The sequence below is a fragment of the Aquila chrysaetos genome, chromosome 25, assembly GCF_900496995.4.
Source record: "Aquila chrysaetos chrysaetos chromosome 25, bAquChr1.4, whole genome shotgun sequence".
In the NCBI taxonomy this organism is placed as follows: domain Eukaryota; kingdom Metazoa; phylum Chordata; class Aves; order Accipitriformes; family Accipitridae; genus Aquila; species Aquila chrysaetos.
This window is the reverse complement of record NC_044028.1, coordinates 1164332-1185268: the sequence shown is the minus strand read 5'-3', so window position 1 is coordinate 1185268 and position 20937 is coordinate 1164332. Positions and strand designations below refer to the sequence as shown.

General features: G+C 51.9%; 1 protein-coding gene across 4 annotated transcripts in view; it reads left to right on the top strand.

Moving 5' to 3' along the window:
- Nucleotides 1-20937, top strand: part of PRKCB (protein kinase C beta) — a 136737-nt gene extending 115800 nt beyond the window's left edge. For 3 of the 4 annotated variants that reach the window (XM_030002114.1, XM_041120099.1, XM_030002116.1), the window contains 2 exons: nt 863-1003; nt 10566-11960. In XM_030002114.1, the coding sequence (XP_029857974.1) occupies nt 863-1003; nt 10566-10724 (300 nt within the window). In that variant the 3' untranslated portion in view covers nt 10725-11960. Of the gene's footprint in view, nt 1-862; nt 1004-10565; nt 11961-16171 lie in introns of those variants that run through there. The other variant, XM_030002115.1, reaches the window with a different exon arrangement.

The window sequence follows — 20937 nt, the reverse complement described above, 5'->3', positions numbered from 1 at the left end:
AGTCCTTTCGTTGCAGGTGTACAGCTCATATTCTCCGCGCTTATCAACGTCTTATAAATCTCTGGAATCTCCATCTGATCTCTGAACACAGCTCAAACAATGCCCCCAGGATATTAATGTTTGTACAGCCGCCCTTAATTCCCATGGCCCATTTCACTTTTCTTATTGAGCCAGTGAAGAGGAGAAGTGTAGATGATAAACAACATTAATGGACTGTTGGTGCTTTTTTCCTCCAAATTGACTCTTTCATTAGAAATACACCTCTTGTCTGCTGCCGCGGCTCCAGAGAAGTGGGGGTTCTGCTTCTGGGGCTAATGAAAGTTTTTGAGGGCAGATTGTTCATCTTAAATTAGCAGTGGCCTTTCAAATTAATTATGCAGATGCTGAGAAGTTGGCTACCGAGCAAAGGGACTGCTGAGCAGCTTTGCACGCATCCTGCTCCCCCCGTTGTAGCAGGCTGGGGAGACTGCAGTGATGCGGGGAGCTCTACCAGCACCCTGACATTACTTCTTGGTGCACCAATTTCATTCTGAGAGGAAAAGGGGATGTGCTTATCCCACCCAGTGCTTACGTACCTGCGATCTGCTTAGTCTGCTGTTGTAAGCCATTGTCAACCTTCCCTGTCCCTGGAGCTGCTCCAGCTTCTCCCTCTGTCCTCTGCTTTGAGCACCAAAAGCAGGCAGAGGAGATGGGAGCCCCTCTTGGGGTCCGGACCCTGATGCGGGGCGTCCCGGGACAGCGGCCGCGTGGTGCAGGCTGCCCAGCCGGGCATCGCAGCACCCTGGGGACTTCTCAGAGTGGACATTCTGGGAAGCAGTTGGACACTCTGTGAGTGACTGTTTCTTCTCTTCCTCTCCCCAAGCTGATGACCAAGCACCCTGCCAAGCGACTGGGATGTGGTCCAGAAGGGGAGCGGGACATCAAGGAGCACGCATTCTTCCGCTACATCGACTGGGATAAGCTGGAGCGCAAGGAGATCCAGCCTCCCTTCAAGCCAAAGGCTGTAAGTGTGGCTGCGTTAAGCATGTTTCTCCCCTCCCGCTCTCCCACACGCCGGTTCTCTCCTGCACAGCCTCTCCCACTCGTGCTCGTGGGTGCCCACGCACAGGCATACGTGCAGGCGCTGCTGGCCCGGCCCGCAGCGCGGAGGTACCGTCTCTCTGCCTAGAAGATCGCGTCTCCTCGCATTTGGCACGTGTCAAACCACTGCTGTGAAAGGATAGCTCTCGGACGCCTGGTCTCGCTCTGACTTGCAGGGGTAGAAACACCACGTGTTTAGCTCACCGATTTAATTGCGTTGCAGTACTGTCTGTCTGTTATCCCAGTGGTCAGTCTTTCTGTTCTTTTTTTTCCTCCCTTCTTCCTCTTAAGCTGAACAGGTCTCTCTCTTTTTTAATCTAAACTTTATTTCAACATCTAGCTCAGCACCATAGTCTGTCTGAATTGGCAACGGAGCTGTATTTCACTCAGCAGTTTCTCTCCAAGGTAAAGCGGTGGAAGGCTGGAGCCTGGCTCGCGTGCGGGCGCTGACGCGGGTGGAGAGGAGCTCTGCAGTGAGGAGAACCTGGCTGCTCTCTGTCATCTCTGCCGTGCTTTAAGATGGGTTCTAGTCGCGAGAGATGCTCTGTGTGCTGGGAGTGCGAGGCTGTAGGGGGAGATAAGCTGCCAGCAGCGAAACTGAGGTGGAGGCATGAGTAATCTGAAAGCTATTTGTCAAAAAAGACGAGACTACTTGACTGCTCCTTGGTCTAGCTGTCTTTGCAGTGACATCTGTCCGTGTAATGCCTGTGCCAGTGCAGGGGTGTAGCCTGAGCCACAAAGCGGGTTTCATCGCCTGCTGCGTACGGGGTTCATGCTGAAGCAGCACGAGGGCACGAGCCTGCGAGCTGCGGAGCTCGGGCTTCCCTGTACGACCCCGAGCACGTTGTTTGCTGCGTCTCTGCCCGTGGTCTCTCTGCCCTTCCCAAGAGAGGATGCACAGGTAGCAGTGACCACGTAGACTCGGGGACAGGGACATCTCTCCCTGGATTTCTCTATTTCTCTTTGCTCCTGTTGGGACTGGCAGGATCACAGCTATGTCTGAGTCTCTCCGCGGTCGTCCAGGTCCTTAAGGCATAGGCTTATTCCTGTGTTTCCACCTCCTGCGTGCCTGTTAGCTGCTGTGCCCTAGTTGGGCACTGGTGTTTTACAGAAAGCTGTGAATCCAAAGTTAAATCTGATTTACATGGCTGATATGGACTGATATTTATGCCCAGTGATCAAGGTGGGGACATTGCATGCTCTCTTAATCCATCATGTTGGATCACAACTCAGGAGTCCAGAGATGCTCCATGTACTTAACTGAGCCTTCCCCTGCCCCACTGCCCTTAGCAATGTTGGACATGTCTGTTTTCCTCTGCTTTACAGTAAACGTGTTCTTTTGAAGGGACCCTTTCAGTGCTTGGAAGAACTCCGCTTTCAGGGAAAACATGGAGTAGCGTGCTCGGCTCCTTTAGCTCTCCTCCCTCTAAATGCCTCTCTGCTCTAGCAGCCTTTTCCCTTCTACAGCTCCTTTCTTGACTGATGAAATACAAATAAACCGCCCATTAGCTGGGCTCAGCAGGAGCCTCCGCAGCCTTGTCTCCCTCCCGGCATGCAGCATTGATGGGGGAACGGCTGCCGACCACGAGGTCTGCTCCTTGCCCTAGGTCTGACAGCGATGCCCGGCATACACTTGGTGCTGCATATTTTAATTTCAGACAAGTATTTTTACGACCTTAACTCCTGTACAGCGATGCCTTTGCAGGAAACTATGTGGGGTACTGTCCTCAGAGCCTTTCACTTCCACGGCTGAGCGCTGCTTCTGTGCAGCGCGGGCTTGGGCTGCCCTCTGCATCAGCAAAGAGAAAAATGTCCCATTCTCCTTGCCTGTCTCAGAAATGTGGAGATGCAGGTTGCTGGGAAGCAGCTGGTGATGGTTAGCACAAGAGATCTGAATTGCTGCCTGCTTTCCTTTCCCTCAGATGGAATGGAATCTTCAAGCCATTAGACCATGTAGGGAAGGTATTACCGGGAAGGCATTAACTTTGATATCAAAGTATAATAGTGCAAAAGTGTTTGGGGCTGTTTGTACACACCATGATGTGTGTGGGCTTAGGGTGGGATCCGACCTTTGTGCAAAGGATGCTGAGACACGGGGTGGGTGGTCTGCGAGCTCCAGCCGTGGCAAGGATGCTGCTCCGCACCCAGAGCCCATCGGGAGGGCTGAGCTGGCACCAGGGCTTCGGGGGTCTTATTCTGCAAGAGCCCTTTTCTCCTGAAATCCATAACTCCTGCTGTTTCCTGCCTCTGTGTGCGTTTGCTAGCAAAGCTCTTGCTGTCCCCCTCCTCTACATCTGCCCTTTCTTCCTGAGCAGATCCCCAGTGATGCTCTTTGCCTTGGGTTGTGGCATAGCGTTGTTTGTTGTTTGGTGTTTTACAGTTAAAAACAATTGAATTCTGTCAAAAGTGCTTTCTTACTGGTTTTAAAATGTGCAATTTTTGTCCTGCTTTAAATGTCTTATTTCCTTAAAAATCCTTTTGATGCTGGACCTTGGAAGGGGGACGGTAAGCTGCGGTCTGTAACATCTCACCTAACGGCTGGTGATGGGGAAAATTCACCATTTGATAGGACAGGAAGATTAATAGAAAGGTAGGCGCAGTAGATTTAGGATTTAGGTAGGATTAAGACAACTCAGGTACCTGCTGATAGCTGATATTTCAACAGCAGTGCATCTGTGCTGGAAAATGCTGCTCCTTTCATGCCAGCTGTGAGCACAGATCAGAGCAGCACGGAAATGAAAATCTGGGTTTGGGCACCTTCACAATGTACTTGGGAGGGTCACGAGGAAAGACGTTGCTTACTGCTTCTGACCTTCAGCCACGCATGCAGGACTTGAGCACTTGCTGGAGTGGGGGATTTGTGCTAGCCTGGCTCTTTACCTTGGCTTAAGTCTTGGGGGTTTTTTTCTGTTTTTTTTAGTTTTTCTTAATTAGCTTCTATAAAGATAAGGTTACAGATTGTCTGCAAGCCAAATTTTCAACATGCAGAATAATATGCAGATGTGGGCTCAGTATCTGCCCACAAAATGCCCACAGCCTTCCTGTGCTCCAGCACCGTGTAGTGCCTGAGCACTTCAGCCCCATGAACACAAGCCAAGGGTGAGCAAAGCCCCGTCCGAATTGTCTTTAGCATCATGTTGACAAATTTTGCTTATCGGAAGGTATCATTAATTCATGTTTGCTCATTGCTCAAGTAGCACAAAACCTCCTCTTGCGTATGTGAGCACGGTGGGCAGCTCACATGCTGCCTCCGCACCTCTCCCCGCCGGGGTGGTCCCCTGCCCACACCCAGTCTCCGCAGAAGCATCTTTGCTAGTTATCTCTTCTCTAGCACCCACCCGCAATGTTTTTGCCACCTTTCTATGATTTTGTAACATCTCTGCAGGTAGGGACCGTGGGTACAAGCAAGGGCTCTCCGTGCCTTCCCAGCGGCTGCTTGCTGGGAAGGGCTTCACATCGCTTCCCAGAAACCTGCAGCATTTTACACCAACAGGAAAATGGATGCTTCAGCCCTCTGCCTGGCTTGGGTGTTGCGTACCCAGAGCTGAAAATAAATTCCCAAGGGCTCATGTGTTGCTTCCTGCTTTGTGCTTGATTAACCTTTATCACAGAGACGGTAACGAGACAGATCAGAGTCTGGGTTGTCTTTGGTGTGCAGAAACTCGGCGGTTTTGACATGGGGCTGCGCTTGGCTGCTTCGTGGTTTGGCTTGTGCATAACAATTCCTTTCGTGGGTCTGCATGTACCCTGGGAAGTGTATTTACACTTGCCTGCTTTCTCTGTCTCTCATTGAGATAATTATTGTTTTTGGTATCTAATTACTCCTTTACTTTACATAAAGCCTAGTGATTTGAAAAGTCTCCTCATTTTGAAAGCATTGAAATCACACGGCAGAGCACAGGATTACTCACAACAGGACAGGGGTTTAAAAAATTGCTTTTAATCTAATAATTTTTAATTACATAAATTAATTTTCTTCTAACTGCTTTGAATTAATATTGAAACGCCTTTTATAGACCTGGACGCGTGAAAACTCCAGTTATCCTGTATGTGCATTTTTGTAGCCTTAGTTTCAGTCTTTGCGAGGTGAGTTCAGGTGTTTGCATAAGTAATTTCCTAATTAGATGAGATGTAAGGATTGAGGGGGCCAACAGTGGGCAGGAGCATGCCGTGGAGAGGCGGCCGAATGTGTTGAGGTTAAACATCTCCTCTTGTAATTGAGTCAAGATTTGCTCTGGTAGCCTCAGGGTCCCGTAAAGACTTTCTCTGAGATTCCCCTCTGATTATTCTGGCAATATTCTCAGTACATTGGGAAGAAGCTTGGCTTTGTTCATGGGAGGTAGATGAAAGCCAGGGCCGTACATCAGAAAACCCTTGCAGCAAACGCTCTCAGCCTTTGCTCGGAGCAAGGATGAATGCACGCTGGAGCATCCTGAGCTGCGGTCTGGGATCGTTAGCCAAACACTTACGAACAAAAAGCGCCTTTGTTCCCTGTTCACCCTGACCAGCGCAAAGGGGCCCTCGGTGTGGCCCCAGGTTCATGCTGCGAGCCAAATTCCCCCAAACAGGGTGCATCTGTTTCCAGAAGTGTCAGAGAGCCCTGATCCTCCCTCAGGGGGCAAGAGCCAGGTTTCTAACCCAGCGCAGCACCAGGAAGGTCAGACTTGCCCAAGAGATGCCTGGGCGGCCAGTGGGATTGTGGCTGTACCACTGGTTTGGGCCAGAAGAATGGGAAATCGAGGGTGCGTTCAGCCCACCGCTTCTCCTCGGCTCCTTGGGAGCAAGGGCTTCGTCGCAGCAGGAGAACAGCCATCCTCGGCTTTTTATGATCTTTGATTGCATCTCAGGGATCAATGGAAAATATTTTATTATGCCTTTTTTCTCTATTTGAAATCAAGCTAGAAACTGATAAAATAAAAAGGCTATCTTCTAAGCTGACAGTTTTATTTCTGCAGCTTGAAAAAAAAAGTCATTCTATGCTGGCTATAAATATTAGACAGGACACATTGGGGATTTATGTAAGATATAAATTCCCACCCTCCCCCTTTCTCCATTCAGGATGGAGTGATGCCTGTACATTAATATAGTACTAAAATGAGGCAGATTTTTCACAACATGGCTTTAGATAAATGTAAAAATTCATACAGCATGTTTCCCGTCCTTTAAAGAGGAACTTAATTTCGGAAGCTTTAAAGATGGTGCTCCTGCAGAGAGCGACCATTTGCCGTCCGGAGCGGCATGGATCCTTCTTGCTCTCTCTTAGCACAATGTGGGCCAGATCTTGCATCTGAAACTCCAGCAGTGTTGGGCTTTGGCCACTGGAATAAAACCTGCCACGTTCCCGAGAGCCAGTGGCTGCCTGTGGCATCGTGGGGGTGGCAGGACAGCACAGAGGCATGGTCACAGCCTTTAGACCTTGGGCTTGGGCTTGGACGTGGCTCCTATAAACCCAAAGACAATTTCCAGCCTTAAAGTATATATTTTATCCCTGTGAAAGTTCCCAAAGGGGAGGATATGCTGATTGGTTTGCTGATAATGACAAGTTCTTATGCATCCAAACAGAAAGTCTGCAAACCTCACAAAGCTGGGTATGAAATACTATGGATAGATGCAACTTCTAAAATTTTCCATCCACATATTCTTGCCTTATTTCATTATGATGAGAATTATTCCTTGCCAACATACATATTAAAAATATATTTGTATTTTCTATCCCTATAACTGGAAGCATTTCACAAGGATTAGTTTTTAAATGTTTGATGGGGTTGCTCTTGTTTGATTTTTTTTTTTTTTTTTTTTTAAGAGACAGCACATTTCTTTATAGCAAAAAGGCGGCTAGGGCTGTCAGACATTTCACATGAAGTGCCTTGCATGTCTCCACCGAGATCTCATGAAGCTAATAGGCAATGACAGCTATATTTTCAGAGCACTGTAAGGCTTTCACTGTATATGGAGTTGATAGAACGTGCAGGTGAGCAGCTTATTACCAGGTAAACCCTGCTATGTTCTGTGTTACTGCACTGATAACCTTAAGCACTGCAGACTTTCCCAGTAATCTTGCTCATAGTTTATTTTATCCCGGCACTGAAGGGGAAGACTAGGGACAACGTGGCCTCGAAAAGCCCCTGTCTCTTTGTTTCATGACTTTAGCTTCCAGGCTTTGTGGAACTGGCAACTTCAATTTGGGGAATTTATTTTCTATTTTGATGCTAATAGGATGGCTTTCAGGAAGGCATTTGGCTGTTGCTGACTTGTCAAACATCTAAAACTTACTTTTGCAAGACTCTAAAGCTGTACTTGATTGCGTGGTCTGGAGCAGCGACCAGCTCTTCCCAAAAAACTGGAGCTGTGACAGGTCTTGGTCAAATTCCTCATGGTGGGAATTGTCAGCTCATCTGGAGAGAACCTCGCTCTTCGTTTCTGGACATCTGTGAACCTTGCCGCTGTCCTGCTGCACTGGAGAGAGGGGTATCTGTCAGCCTTTGAGCCCGCCGGTGACACGGTGCCTGGCGTAAGCATCCCCCAGGAGCGCTTCCCCCGGGGAGGGGCGGGGGGGGCTCGGCTGCCCCCGCCTCTGTCCCCCAGCACGGCTGGGGTGCTGCTTTCCAACAGCTCCCGGCCTCAGCAGAGACAGCGGGCCGGGATCAGACGTGACCTGCGGACGGGGAGCGCGGGTACGGCTGGAGTAACCGCGAGGGGAAGGTAACCAGCAGGTCCCAGTTTGGCCAGTTCTTCGTGTGATGCCGAGCCTCCGCCTGCCCAGGAGATGGGCACGTCCCTCTTGGCTTGCACCTGCCTGCTGCCCGCAGGAATGAGGTGCTTGGACAGAAGAAGAGATGCGGAGAATTGCCTCGGGATGGGTCCGTACAGCAGTCAGGGATTGGCAAGGTACAAGAACTTGGGCTTTCTCTAGAGAGTAGCTCCCGAGCTGTGTGTCTGCCAGTCTGCTCGCTGCGCTTGTGTCTTCATTCTCCATCTCCTTACTGGGTTTCTGTTGTTAATTTGACCCGGGCTCTGTGTTTTCTGGTGCGGGGACCCATACCGTTTCTCTGGAGAGGTCATTTTCCACTTGGGTCTGTGTGTTTGAAATCAGGGATTTCCAAAAAGTTGTTTCTGGAGGGCCACAATGTGGATGGCATCATGCTGGGACCACGGCCGAGGGCAGCTGCGGCAGGTTTTCCCCCACCAACGCGATGCTCTTCATAGGCTGCATGAAAAGGCTTCTCAGGCTCATTTTGGGAAGCCCTCATCTTCAGTACCCTCCTGGTGAACTGGTTTGCACTGTGTTTGCATGTTTGGTTTGGGGGGATTTTGTTTGTCTTTGGATTTTTTATTTTTTTTAAATTTTTTTTTGCCTAACTCCTCCCCTGGGCAGCACCAACTCATTTTTGCATCAAAATACTTAAAAAAGAGCAAACCACATGGTGACCTACCACACCAAGTGCTCTTGCCTGGGCTCAGCTGCGGGCTCAGCCGTGGGGCCGGAGGCAGGAGCTGTGTTCACCGGGGCTGGGGCTGCAGCGTGTGTGACTGCGGCAGCCCAGAAGAGATGCAGGGGGAGAAAACTGCCTCTGAGGTCTCTGAGTAAGTTTGAGTGCTGAGTTCGAAACCATGCTGAGCTCAGGGTGACGGACAGGAGATGCGCTTGGGAGCAGAAGCTTGACAAATCCAGACTAGAAATATGCTGTAGGTTGAGACGTGGCCTTACAAAATATGAGAGGGAGGGATGGGCTCAGAGGCTTCAGCACAGCAGTAACTAGAGTTAAATTGACTCAAATGTTACCCATTGAACTTTTTTTAGAGACTTGAGGATAAGAAGTGTCTCACTTGGCACTGTAAGAACATATAAGAGCTGCCAAAGAAACATGCCGTTGGAGGCTGATGGATGTTCACGTCTTCGCTGAAACCTCCTCTCTGGCAGAGGAAGGAACTGGGAAATGTTGAAGTTTACATGTATTTGTCTTTAATATTTTATTATATTTAGTCTGACGTTTATTAAAAATGTAAATCTGTTTCCTTAGCAAATGAAAGTTAAATACCAGGAAAAATTTTCCCAGCACTTGAAGCATATGTTCTCCATGGGGAAATGGAAGGAGAGAACTGAGGGACTGGGAGATGCTGGCTTCTGCATCTCGTCGGAGAAAAGAGGGCCAGGAGAGCATCAGTTGTGTGGCAGCTCCAATAGGAGGGAGAGTTCACCAGCCATTAGAGCAAAGCCATTACATGCAGTTCATAGGGATGTGACATGCGTGTGATAGGTAGTAATTGAGCACAATTTGTAGCTGCTGCAGTGACCTGGTATCCACCTGTTATTAGCTATTGCTATTATTATTATATTAAATCATGACTTGCAGCACGGGAAGTTACAGGACCCTTGTTTTGATGGCTAAGAAAATTAAATAAGGCATTTGGCATGTCTCCCTGCTCCCGACCTCCCTCTTTCGCTGCAGAGACTGCAGCACAGCCAGCCGGGTCCTCGGCTGCTGCCCAGGGCTCCTGCTCCACGGCAGCCCGGGAGCGATGGGTGCTGGCCGACCCCCGATGAGGGTCTGGCACTCTCGGGTGCTTTCCAGGCCCCGGGTTTTCCTGTCCCGCAGTGCCGTGCCAGCCAGGGCAGCGGTCACCCGGACTCCAGAGCTTTTGCGTTCTTCTCTCGTCCAGCTTTGCTGGCTGCAGAGAGCTCGCCGGTGCTCTGGGACTCCTGCCTCACCCGACATAGGGGTTGTCACGAGCTGCCTTCAGGGACAAGAGAGAAAAACGTCGCTGTGAGCAGGGTTTTTAGGGTTAGCCAGCCTTGCCCAGTTGCAGCGGAGAGCTCTGGGGGTGCCGTGCAGCGAGCCCGGCTGCCACACAGCAGAAAGCCCCCGCTCCCGCCTGCCTTGGCCGAGCAGCACCCCATGCACCGGCGTGGACCGTCAGAGTCTGACGGGCACGTCGGGAAGGGACGGAGCAGCCCTGGAAATTCCCAGGCACAAGTGCCTGCATTAAGCATTCGGCCAGCAGCAGGTTACAAGAGCTCTGCGGAAGGTGAGAAGCTCTCTCCTTGAGCAGGGGCAAGGGGAAGCCTCTAAGCAGTCCAGACATGACGAAAGCGTCCCGCTCCCGGGGAAGGAGGGATGACCGAGCAGGTGAAGCCGCAGGGGTCTTTCAGAAGAAGCCGCCGTGTGCGTGGCGTAGCCTGAGAGAAGGTACAGTGCTGCGTGTAGGCAGGGAACGACAGCAAGTAATTGCACTCCCATCTCATTCCTCTTCTGCAATTACTTGCCATGGTGCAGCCGGACGGTTTTGCCGGTCTCTGGCTGCGCCATGAGATAACATCGCCTTGTGACTAACAAAGCTCATAAGTATTTTGCACCTTTTTCTTTTCTGCCATTGCTGCACCGAGATAAGCGGCGGCGCGCGGCGAGGCTGGGCGGGTGGCTGCAGCCTCGTCCCGCACGCTTCTTTCTCCACCCACCATACGTTCTTTTCTTCCCCTCTCATAGTGTGGACGCAATGCTGAAAACTTCGACCGGTTTTTCACTCGCCATCCACCCGTCTTAACACCTCCTGACCAGGAAGTCATCAGGAACATTGACCAGTCAGAATTCGAAGGATTTTCCTTTGTTAACTCTGAGTTTTTTAAACGTGAAGCCAAGAGCTAAGTAGCTGTCTAGATCTCATTCCTGCATCTCTATCATCCAGTCCCAGCTGCTGTTGTGGTGACATTTTCCATTGCAAAACTTGCATTCGTGGTTTTTCTTTAGTACTCTTACTAGAGTGACCATATTTCAAAGCCCAAAGTGTCTTCACATCATTTGGGGCGTGCCTGAAGGGTGGGTGATGTGCAGTAAGAGCTGCAAATGTGGTTTTGTGACATTTTATTTCTAGAAAATAAAACCAGTTCTAACAGAGGTAAAATGGAGAGGTGTAAACTGTGACAATTAGGAGAGATCTTTTCAGCATGCGCTTCAATTCCTGCTCTTCCCTTTTTCTAGTCTTTTAATGTAATCATGAAAAATTAATATTTAGCCTTCTTAGCCTTAGCGGCAGGTAAGTGTTTTTAACGAAACCTTTCCCCAGTATGAACGTGCACCCCGCAGCGTGGGTGCTGCCGGCTGAGCTGCTCAGCTCCTCCCAAAACGGAGCAGCTGCTCCAGAGAGCTGAAATGCCGATTCTGCCGCCTTCTGTAGCTCTGTCCTGCTGTCGGTTGAAACCCACCGCAGCACCCCTTGCCACCGTAGACTCGTACATATGTGGATTTGGGCAGGTGCAGTTCTCTGCGTTGGGTCTTCAGCAGCAGTGATAAATTATTAGGGAAGCCAGGTCTGCTGTTTGCAAAGATTTCTCCTGGTTGTGCGGTTTCTAAGTAGCATTTTTTAAATCAAAAGAAACATATCCAGTTGTAAGCGGGAAATTTGAAAGAGCTGTTGCAGGTGCTTTCAAATCCATGGTCACGCTAGTAAATACCACACATTGGTTCTCATAGCAAAACTTTTTCTTTTTTTCAAATGCCAAAGCAATTGATCGAGTTTGTTACCTGCGCTTTAAATGTGTCAAAAAATGGTATTAACACAAATGGGATGCTATTTAACGTTGAACAGTATTGTGAATTCTGATATGAAGCTTGTAAAGAAACTTGTTTCAACTAATAGTCCTACTTTTAAAAAATGCCGCTAGATATTTAAATGGCCTAAGTTTTGTTTCTGGCATCAAAGAAAACGTTTCAGGAAGGGTGAATTTCTCTTGAAACAATAACAATCATGCAGCTTCCTTTTATACTATTCTGCAGATGTTCACGGGCTGTCACTGTATCAACCTGCTTTAAGTTGTAATGTGCCATTGTTTTTTTTTCCAATACTGATTATAAAATAAAAAGTGAGAAATAATGTCCAAGAAACTTCCATGTGTTTGGCAATAATGAGTTTCTGCAGTTCTGGGCTCGGAGATGCCAGAGGCACCGACAGTCAGGGCTGCACCGCGCCGAGGGCTGGAAGCTGCCCCGGCCGCTCGGGGATGCTGGCTCGGGGGCACGGTGGGTCCCCAGAGCTGCCTGGGAGAGCAGCGCAGGCAGCAGCGCAGGCAGCAGCGCAGGCAGCAGCCCACATCACAACGCAGCCTCCTGCACCGCCGGCGGAGCCGCGGCCCGTTCGTCCTCTGCAGCGTTTGTCCCCAAACCGAGGTGCGACGTACTGGAAGCATCTTCCAAGCGGAGAGCGAACGCCTGCGTGTCCTCTGCACCAGCTCGTGATGCGCAGCCGGCGACCCTGCTCACTCGTGCGCTCAAACACGGACAGGGAAAGGAGTTTCTGTCCGATGTCCCTCGGAGGAAGGATGATTTGAGGTGTCAGGACGGCCCTCCCGCGGGGTGCTGCCGAGGCGAGCAGAGCTCTGCCGCTTGGGAATCTCTTTAAATGCCTTGAACAGAGACAACTGCGGCATGCGCTTCGGATTTCTGGAGACTGCAGAGGCAAGGCTCTCGGCGAGGCAGCGCTGTGTGTCGGTGACTCATCGCCCTGCCTGTGTGCTCTCAGAGGAGCAGTTGTTAAAAGCAATTGGCAGTTTCAGCTAAAGAGGGATTACAGGTTCCTGCTAACTTCCCTTCTCCTGAGCGCATGCAGAATTTCCCTTCTGTCTTTGGAAATCCGCTTCAGCTGAATTGCTGCGGTTCTGAACTCTGCGGGATCGTTCTGAAAGGCACCAAACGGCAGCGCCGGCAGGAGCTGCTCTCCGGCGAGCTCTGCCCGTGCAGCCCCGGAGCGGAGCTCTGCCACGGGGCTGGGGCTCGGCGGCGGTGGTCGGGGAGGATTCCCGTCCCCTCTGGTCCGGGCACAAATGCTGTTCTGGGCCAGACGTGCTCTGCGGGCACACTGCCCCGGTGCCTCCGCCACGCCATCCCTTCCCTGCTCCTCATCACCTCCCAGAGTCAATTAGCCCTTTGCTGGAGGCGTTTTCAGCCTTGAATTTCCCCTGCCTTCCCCTCTCTCTGTTTACCAGATCCACGTAGCCTTTCCCCACCTGCTCCCAGGCTATTCATCATCTTTGACAGAGGCCAAATTGCCACCAATTTCAGACAAAATTCAAGGTAAGAAGTCAGCAAACCCCGCTTCGCTGCGCTCACAGCTGGGCCCTCCTGGTGCTGCGCTTTCCTGCCGAGCCCCTGGAGGAGCTGGGGGGGGGAAGCTGCTGGAGGACGCTGTGCAGGGGGAGATGGGCTGCCCTGAGCCCCCTCCCAGGCACGTCACAGCCTTTGCCAGAGCTTTCTGCTGCCGAAAAGCAGCAGGAGGTTTTGCTCACCCGAGGGCTCCCAGGCTGAGCACTCGCCCTCTCTGGTGCCATCAGCAGAGGCCACTCTGAAGGGCTGGGGACCGCGGTGGCAATTTGCACCAGCAGCAAATGTGGACATTCCATTTCTCTTTGCAGCATCCCACAGCATTCCTGCTCGGGAGAAGCTCCTGGCTCAGTAGGACGGTGTTTTCTTGGCACACGTTGGTTTGGGTGGACGTGGCCTTCAGGAACCATTTGGTCAGCTCAGCATCCCTCCGGGAGCGGGGCAGGAGCCTGGTGCCAGCGTCGGCTCCTTCCTTCCGCACGTGCTGGGGCTGCAAGAGAGAGCCCCTGTGCAACTGCTTCGAAATGGCCTCTTGGCAGCGAAGGGCAGTGTCTCTGCTCTTCCATGGCTCCGCACCAGCCCCTCTCGTCCCAGGGGGGACGCTGCCTTCCATCGAGGTGGGCTTACACTTGCATTTCGACCGCTTCACCCTTTGCCTGGCAGAACTCTGCACCCGAAGTCATCTCCTTCACCCCGTCTGCCCTTCCCCGCTCCTGCTCTGTGCCCCCAAATCCACCTCTTCTTCCTTATCCGTGCTGGGCAGAGGAGCCCTGCAGGGACTGTGCTGGCTCCTGAGTGTCTCTTGTCCGACAGCGAAGGCAGAGACCCAGCTCCTGCTTGGGACAGGCTGGGACCCGCGGGCGCCGGCAGGTCGGGCTGCTGGAGCCCTGAGCACCGCTGGCTTGACGGCATGTCCTGGCTCTTCTGGCTTTTCTCTCGTTGTTCCTTGAGCTCCAGTCCCATTTTTCTTCCCACCTCGTCTCCTCTCAACCACCCTTGGCTCTCTTTGCTCTCTGGTCTTACCCCCCGCAAGGCTGAAGCTGTCCCGATGGGATGCCTCCTGTGGCACGTGGAGTCTCCGAGGGGCCACGGAGGTCGTGGTCCGCTGCTGGCATTGGGGCTCATCTCCAGAGGCTCGATCCGGCCGCAGTTGTGATGTGGAGCTCGTGGCCTGGCCGGGCTGGCGGGAGGAGGGCAGGGACGACCTGGCTCTCAGCCCTGTTCTGGCCATGCTCCTGCTTGAGGTGTGAAGGTGCCGACAGCTCTGCCGGCAGCCGGTGGGACGAGAGGTGCTGCGGTGAGGACGCAACATATCGCCCGCCGGGTGCTTCATCAGTACGGAGCAGCGGGGAGGATGACCGCGGCGGGAGGGAGCGGGGCGGGGGTGCAGACCGGTCCTGCGTTGTCCCCCCCCGCGGCCGGTGGCCGTGAGCAGCAGGGGTGTGAGGGCGGCGGGACCCCCCTGCAATTCCCCCTCGGGCCCCTCTGCCGTGAGCCAGGGTTGGAAATCTTCCATCGTAGCAGAGCGCGGGCAAGCTCCCGGCACTGCGGGGGCCTCGGTTCAACGGCAGGGTCGGAAAAAATAAAAAGACGATTTTGCAGGTTTCTACGAGGCACCAAATTTGTGATGGGGACCTGCCAGTGTCACGTCAGGGGAAGGTCACCTCCAGCACGGAGTCGGGGCGTGTGGGCGGCTCTGCCCGCTACTGAAAATGAAAAAGCGGTGGAAAGAGCACTGCCCTGCATTGAGGCTTGTCCGGCCACGGGGCGATGCTGCGGGTCCCCCACCCATCACCCCGGCAGCACCCCAGCCCCACGCAGCCTTTACAGGTAGTTGGAAACACTGGGAGAAGACTGCGAATTACTGCGCTCCCGTCTCATTTAAGCTCCTACATAGAGACACAGAAGAAGAGATGGGGAAAGTCTTTTGTCCCTGCTTGCTTTAATAACGAGACAAAGCAGAGCAGGTCCCAGCCCATGGGCTGCCCGGCTGCCGCGCTGCAGGGAGCAGGGCGTCCCTCTACAGGCTTTCTTTACTGATGAAGGATCCTGGGTGCTTATGTTGTATCTTCAGCGCTCCGGTTTCCCATTTAGCCAAGGCACTGTAACCTCCCGCAGCCAGAACGTACCTTAATTGGACAATCTCTGATGCACACCCATTTACAAAAATGGCCCAAGCGTTCCCAACTGATGGGATCTGCAGTGCCAATAGCAGGTTACCAGCACTAATCGTGACTAACTTTGCTTTCTTCTTTTTTGGGTTGGATGTAGCTGTGAAGTTGTTCTTCTTATGAAATTAAAATGATAAAAGCTTGCATATGTGGAATTTTCATTCTTTGAGGTTTTGAACTACTGTATATTTTCTATATACAATCCTGGAGCAAATCACATCCTCAAATCAATAAAACACTGCATTGGTCAATGCCATATCGTAGCATAATTTTAAAACATCAAGCTTAAAGCAAGAGGAGCTCTTACAGCTGCTTATTTTGTGCAAATTTTGAAATCGTATTGAATGTTTACTTCCATTTCGAGGCATGTTGCTTCCTCCAGGCTCCTTCCTCCTGTGTATTGTGAATCTCTGTTTGCAGTGGCGGTTTTGCATGCCAAGAAACTGCTCTGTTGCTCTCTTTTGCAGCGGCCAGGAGAGGAGGGACGCTTGGCCTGGGAGCACCACAGCCCTCCCCGACGCCCCGTGCTCACACCGTGTCCCTTTACTGTCTGGTTGTGTGTTTCAAGGCGTTAAACTGGTGTTCTTCTCTTCCTGCCCGCGGTGTGGGGTCGCTTCTATTGTACAGGGGCTGCCGCTGCCTCTCTGGGTGCGTGTTCCTCATCGGCGGTGGCTTTAGAAACCGGTGTGGAGATCTCGAGTGCCGGGCGCGAAGCCCAGGGACAGCAGAGCTCTCCCGGCCGTGCACCCTTGGGTGCTGCCACCGCTCGCTCGCTCGCTTGTGCTCCCCCCTTTGCCACGTTTTAACTCTGTGCTTTCCATTTAACAGAAGGACAAACGAGACACTTCCAACTTCGACAAAGAGTTCACCCGGCAGCCGGTGGAGCTCACGCCCACGGACAAACTCTTCATCATGAACTTGGACCAGAACGAGTTTGCTGGATTCTCCTACACTAACCCCGAGTTTGTCATTAACGTGTAGTCGCGGCGCAGCCGCCGCCCGCCCTCTCCTCGCAGTCCGAAACTCCAGATCGCCTTGTACATACCGACACTAGTCTTCCGGGATTAGCAGTGCAGACATACATACCCTCATGCGAAACACGCCGACCGCTTGTTTTAGGAGGCCTTTCTATGTCTGTGTCACTTGCTAGCTTGGTTTCCCTAGCTGGAGATGTTTGGGGTTCGAGTTAACAGTCAGTAATGCTTCTAGAAACTATAGTTGGTGGTGACTAATAGAGTTTTTAAACAGAAATATACCAAATTGCTACAGTCTTTGTAATTTTTGAAATCGGATGCTGAGATTCCAGTGACCCTAGCTACTCACAAATCGTTTCTGTTGAATGCTAAGCATGGTTGATATCTTAAACCGTTGTGCTGAAGCTTGCGATGACTGTGAGCTTGTCTTAGAGGAGCCTTTTGTTCAAGACATGGATACATTTGATCAGTGTGGAAAAGTCTGCTTATAGACATATATTTTTAAATGCATTGTATATACCGTCAGCCTGGCTCACCGAAGCCGTCTTCCTCCCTCGCCTCCCGCAAGCCTGCGCCTCGCCATACGGCCTTTCCTACACTCAGGCATTAAGACTCCAAAAGAATTCCATGCCAGTTCTTGTAAATCAGAGCAAATCTTTTTCTAAGTGAAAGGTGGGATTTTTTTTTAACATCTGGAACAGTTTGCAGTTTTGATACACTCTGTCAGCACTCTCATAAATCTTTCTCCTGTTTTTTCACAGACACTGTTGAAATTTAACAGCTCTGTAAAGGATATTAATATTCTACCAAAACAAAACACGTTTATATTCTCGGTTTACAATTTACCAACTGAAAATATGCCCGCTACAAAAGGGCTGTACTGAGGGCTATTTATAAAGGCAACTTTTCTACTTTACACCCTCTGCTATTATCTTAAAGGCTCAAACCCCATGAATTTTACAGGCATCTTGATTTACCTGATTTCAGCCAAAATTCCTGGGGGTTTTATTCAGTAATCCAGGACCTTCTGCATCGTTTTAAAAATTCTGAATTAGGAGAGACAATTCCAGGAGCTGTTTGTAAGGCAGAGCCACGCCGTGTGTGCAGCAGCGGTGCCATGCGGGAGGGCAGGGGCAGGCAGGGGCTGCCCGTCGCTGGCCGGGTGGCAACTCTCACTCACTGTTGGGTTCGCAGCAGGGTGAGCCCCGAGTGTGAGCATCCTTTGAGTCACTGGCTGTTATCCCTCTCTTATTACACATTAGGTTGGTGGGTTTGCAAAAAAACCCCCCATACGTATATTTTCTGAACCACTACCAATTCTAATGTAAATACACATTACTCCATGCCTATAGGGGAAAATGGGGGTGGGATTTTATGAATCACGAGGAATCCTATAAAGGAAATTCTGGTTTGTAGATCTTTTATAAACATCAAACTCTACCTTTTGAAATTATTTTCTTCCTTTAATGGTTCATTGGGGAAAAAAGGCTGCTAGAAGCTAAAGCTGATGTCCCACCTGCCGGGGAGCAGCCGGCCGGGTGTCCTCCCCCCGTGATTAAATTGCAGGCAGGCAGTGCCCCATGCATGCTGGGGACGTGAGCTGCAAGTCCATGGTCTTGGGTACTGACCTGGGCTGGAGGAAACAAAACAAAAACCCAGAAAAACTGCAAATTGTGCCAGATTGATGAGAGGGTTTATGAGACACTCTGCATCAGACAAAGCCCAGGGAAGCCTCACCCGCGGGCTGGTTTCTGGTGAGGGTTCTCGTAACTCCACGTTTCAGAAGACGTCTCGCCATCCTCTGCAGACCAGGGTCGATGTTCAGAGCATGTACGTTACTGTAACTTTCAAACCTGTCGCTGCAGAATTAGTATTACTTCAGTGGTGAATGTTTTTCATTTCCGTATCCTCGGCTCTGAAGCCGTTCCCAGGGTCTGTGCAGGATGCTGCTGTAGGGTCTCCTGTGCCGAGGGGCACCCCGGGGCCGTGGTTACACGCAGGGGCTGCTGGGGGGTAGGGGGGAGTTACGTCTTTTCTGTTTGGGACTTCTGTGTATGTGTTGGGGTGACACCCCTGCATGGAGCAGGCGTTGCTGAACTGCCGAGCGAGCCGGGCAGCCTCGGACGGGGCCCGCGGGGAAGCCGGGCCGGCAGCCGGCCATGCTCGGCTGTGCCGTCAGGCAGCTTCGGTGTCATCTTCGGGATCTGCAGGGTTAAGATCCATGCTCCAGGGAGAGCTTAGAAAAGGCTAGGTCCTGTCTGCAGAGCTCGTACCTTGAGTATTTCTGATGTTGTCCGTTCTGCTACTTGCCAAACTCTTATTTCAAGGTTTATTTCCAGGTGACCTGTTTCTTCTGTGGAGAAATGTAAAATGGGATATGCCTGGCCCTGCACAGGCGTTGAGATTTGTACAAACTCTTCCAAGGAAGGGCAGAGCAACAGCAGTTGACTCACTGTTTGCTGTAATTTGATGATTTAATCTTCACTATTGGATGGGGAAAGCAGCGCTTCAGGAAGATGCTCAGAGCTGAGGGGCTTCAGGAGAGCCCTGTTAGTCAGTCCCCAGGTGCTCTGATGCAAGGATAAAGCCCAGTAAAGCGATACTGGAGCATGCTGCCAGCACGCTTGCACCCACTGTGCAGCAGGGCAGTGCCGGGGGGGACAAGGGAACAGGGTGAGCGAGCAGCAGGTGAGACAGGAGAAGGGTGCTCTGGGGGACAGAGGAGGCATCTCAGCCTGCAGATGCAGAGGAGAGAAAAATCCCCAGGGGCTTGCAGGGTGCACCCTGACCGCTCGACTGCGTGCTGGAGGGGGTTTGGGGGCAAGTCCGGTGTCCTACACTGAGCAGCCTGGCTGCAGTGGGATGGGCCGTGGGGTCCGGCGGTGGCAGGGTGGGAGCCAGAGCCCCGCACCTCCCCAGGTGAGGCAGGAGGAGGGAGGCAGGACATCCACTCACCCCACCTGCCCAGGATGGCAACTCCTGACTCTTTCTCCCGAGCTGGATTATACCTGAACGCTGCAGGTAAGTGGGGTTCAGGCTCCTCAGGTGGTTCCCTGGGGGGCAGGATGGATTAGGCAGTGTGTCCCCCCCCCCGGGGCGGTGTTGGCCCCTTTGCTGCTGGTCGGCGGCTGCAGCCGGGGCTGCGGCGGCTGCTCCGGGCAGCAGAACCTGGACGGCTCCTGCACCCAGCCGGGGGGCTGGGCAGCAGCGCGGGCTTTGCGAAGGAGACCGCGTGCTGTGTGGACACACGGGGCAGGAGGGCTGAGGCTCGTAGAGGCGAAGAAGTAACGGCTTGCGTTTACCCACTGGCTAAGGATTTTGTTCCCAGTGCTGACATTTGGAAATACACCAGGATACCTTGGTGCAGGACCAGATTCCCATTCCTGTCTGCAGGGATGTTAGGGCTGCAAATGCCGGTGCTCCCTGGGCGTGCCCTAGTCTTTCACTTGGACATTTTGCCAAAGAAAAGGAGAGAGGACTGCGGCTGTTTGTCCGTGTTCCTGGTGTAAAGCACAGCCCGGCTTGAGCTGGGGAGCGGTGGCGAGGCTGCCGGGTGCCCGCAGCGGCGGAGCGCCGCTGGAGAGCTTGCATGGCACACGGGGACAGCGGAATAGCGGAGGGAGTAGAGGAGAGCCTGAGCAGGGACCTGCCCGAGGTCAGGGGCAGAGCCAGGGCTGGCTGCTGGGCTCAGCCTGAGGAATCGCCTGGTCCGGGCGGTCTGCAGGACACTGCTGAGGGCTGTGGGCAGGCGCGGGGGGGGTTGGAAGCCCCGATCCTCTCCGACTCTGCTGTCCTGCAGCTGCACATGGCTGTTTGGGATACAGCTGGTCCCAACCCAGCTGTCACACAGCAGTTCAGGGCGAGTCTGCACAGCCCAAACGTAGCTGCTCTCCAGCCAGTGCGTGCTGAGGGACTGCCCCAGTGCGGTGCCATTTGCACGTGGCGATGGGGACCTGCTGCTGCTGCTCTTATCTCCCCTGGCTGGACATCTGCGCAGCCTTCTCTTGATGAAAGAGCCATCACCAAAGGAGTTATTGATCCATTTAATAAATAAATGCAAGTTTGCATAGCGGCCAACCCGTATAGGTAGACTCAAAGATAGGAAGATGAGCGAGCACTCTGGGCAGTAGGTATGCTCTGATGATTGTGAATCCTGGGAGCTCTAATACAAGTGAAGAACTAGGGTGGTTTCCAGCGCAGAGTGCAAGGATCTAGCTGTTCAAAAGGTAGGGCTTAACATCTGGAGTGTGGAACTAACTCATACTAAGTGCTGCGGCTTCTCTGCTTTTGCAGAAGCAGATGAGCCACTGAGCCTGCAACAGCAAAAGAAGCAACAAGCATCTTGCTCCATGCATGGCAGTGTTATCCAAGCTGTTTATTTCTGATCACGTTCAAAGTGGCAATTAAGGAAAAAAAAAAAAAAAAGAAAATGTTTATTGTTGAACAGTTTGTGTTTGTGAATTTGATTTCACCTGCAAGTATTTGATGACTTTTCTACATCCTAGACTACCTGCTGTGTGTTGTCAGAAATTCTCATAAAGACCTCCTTTTAGATGGGCATATACTCTTTATTCTATTTGCTGCATGTATGAAAAAATAAAATATATAATTTTAAAGAAA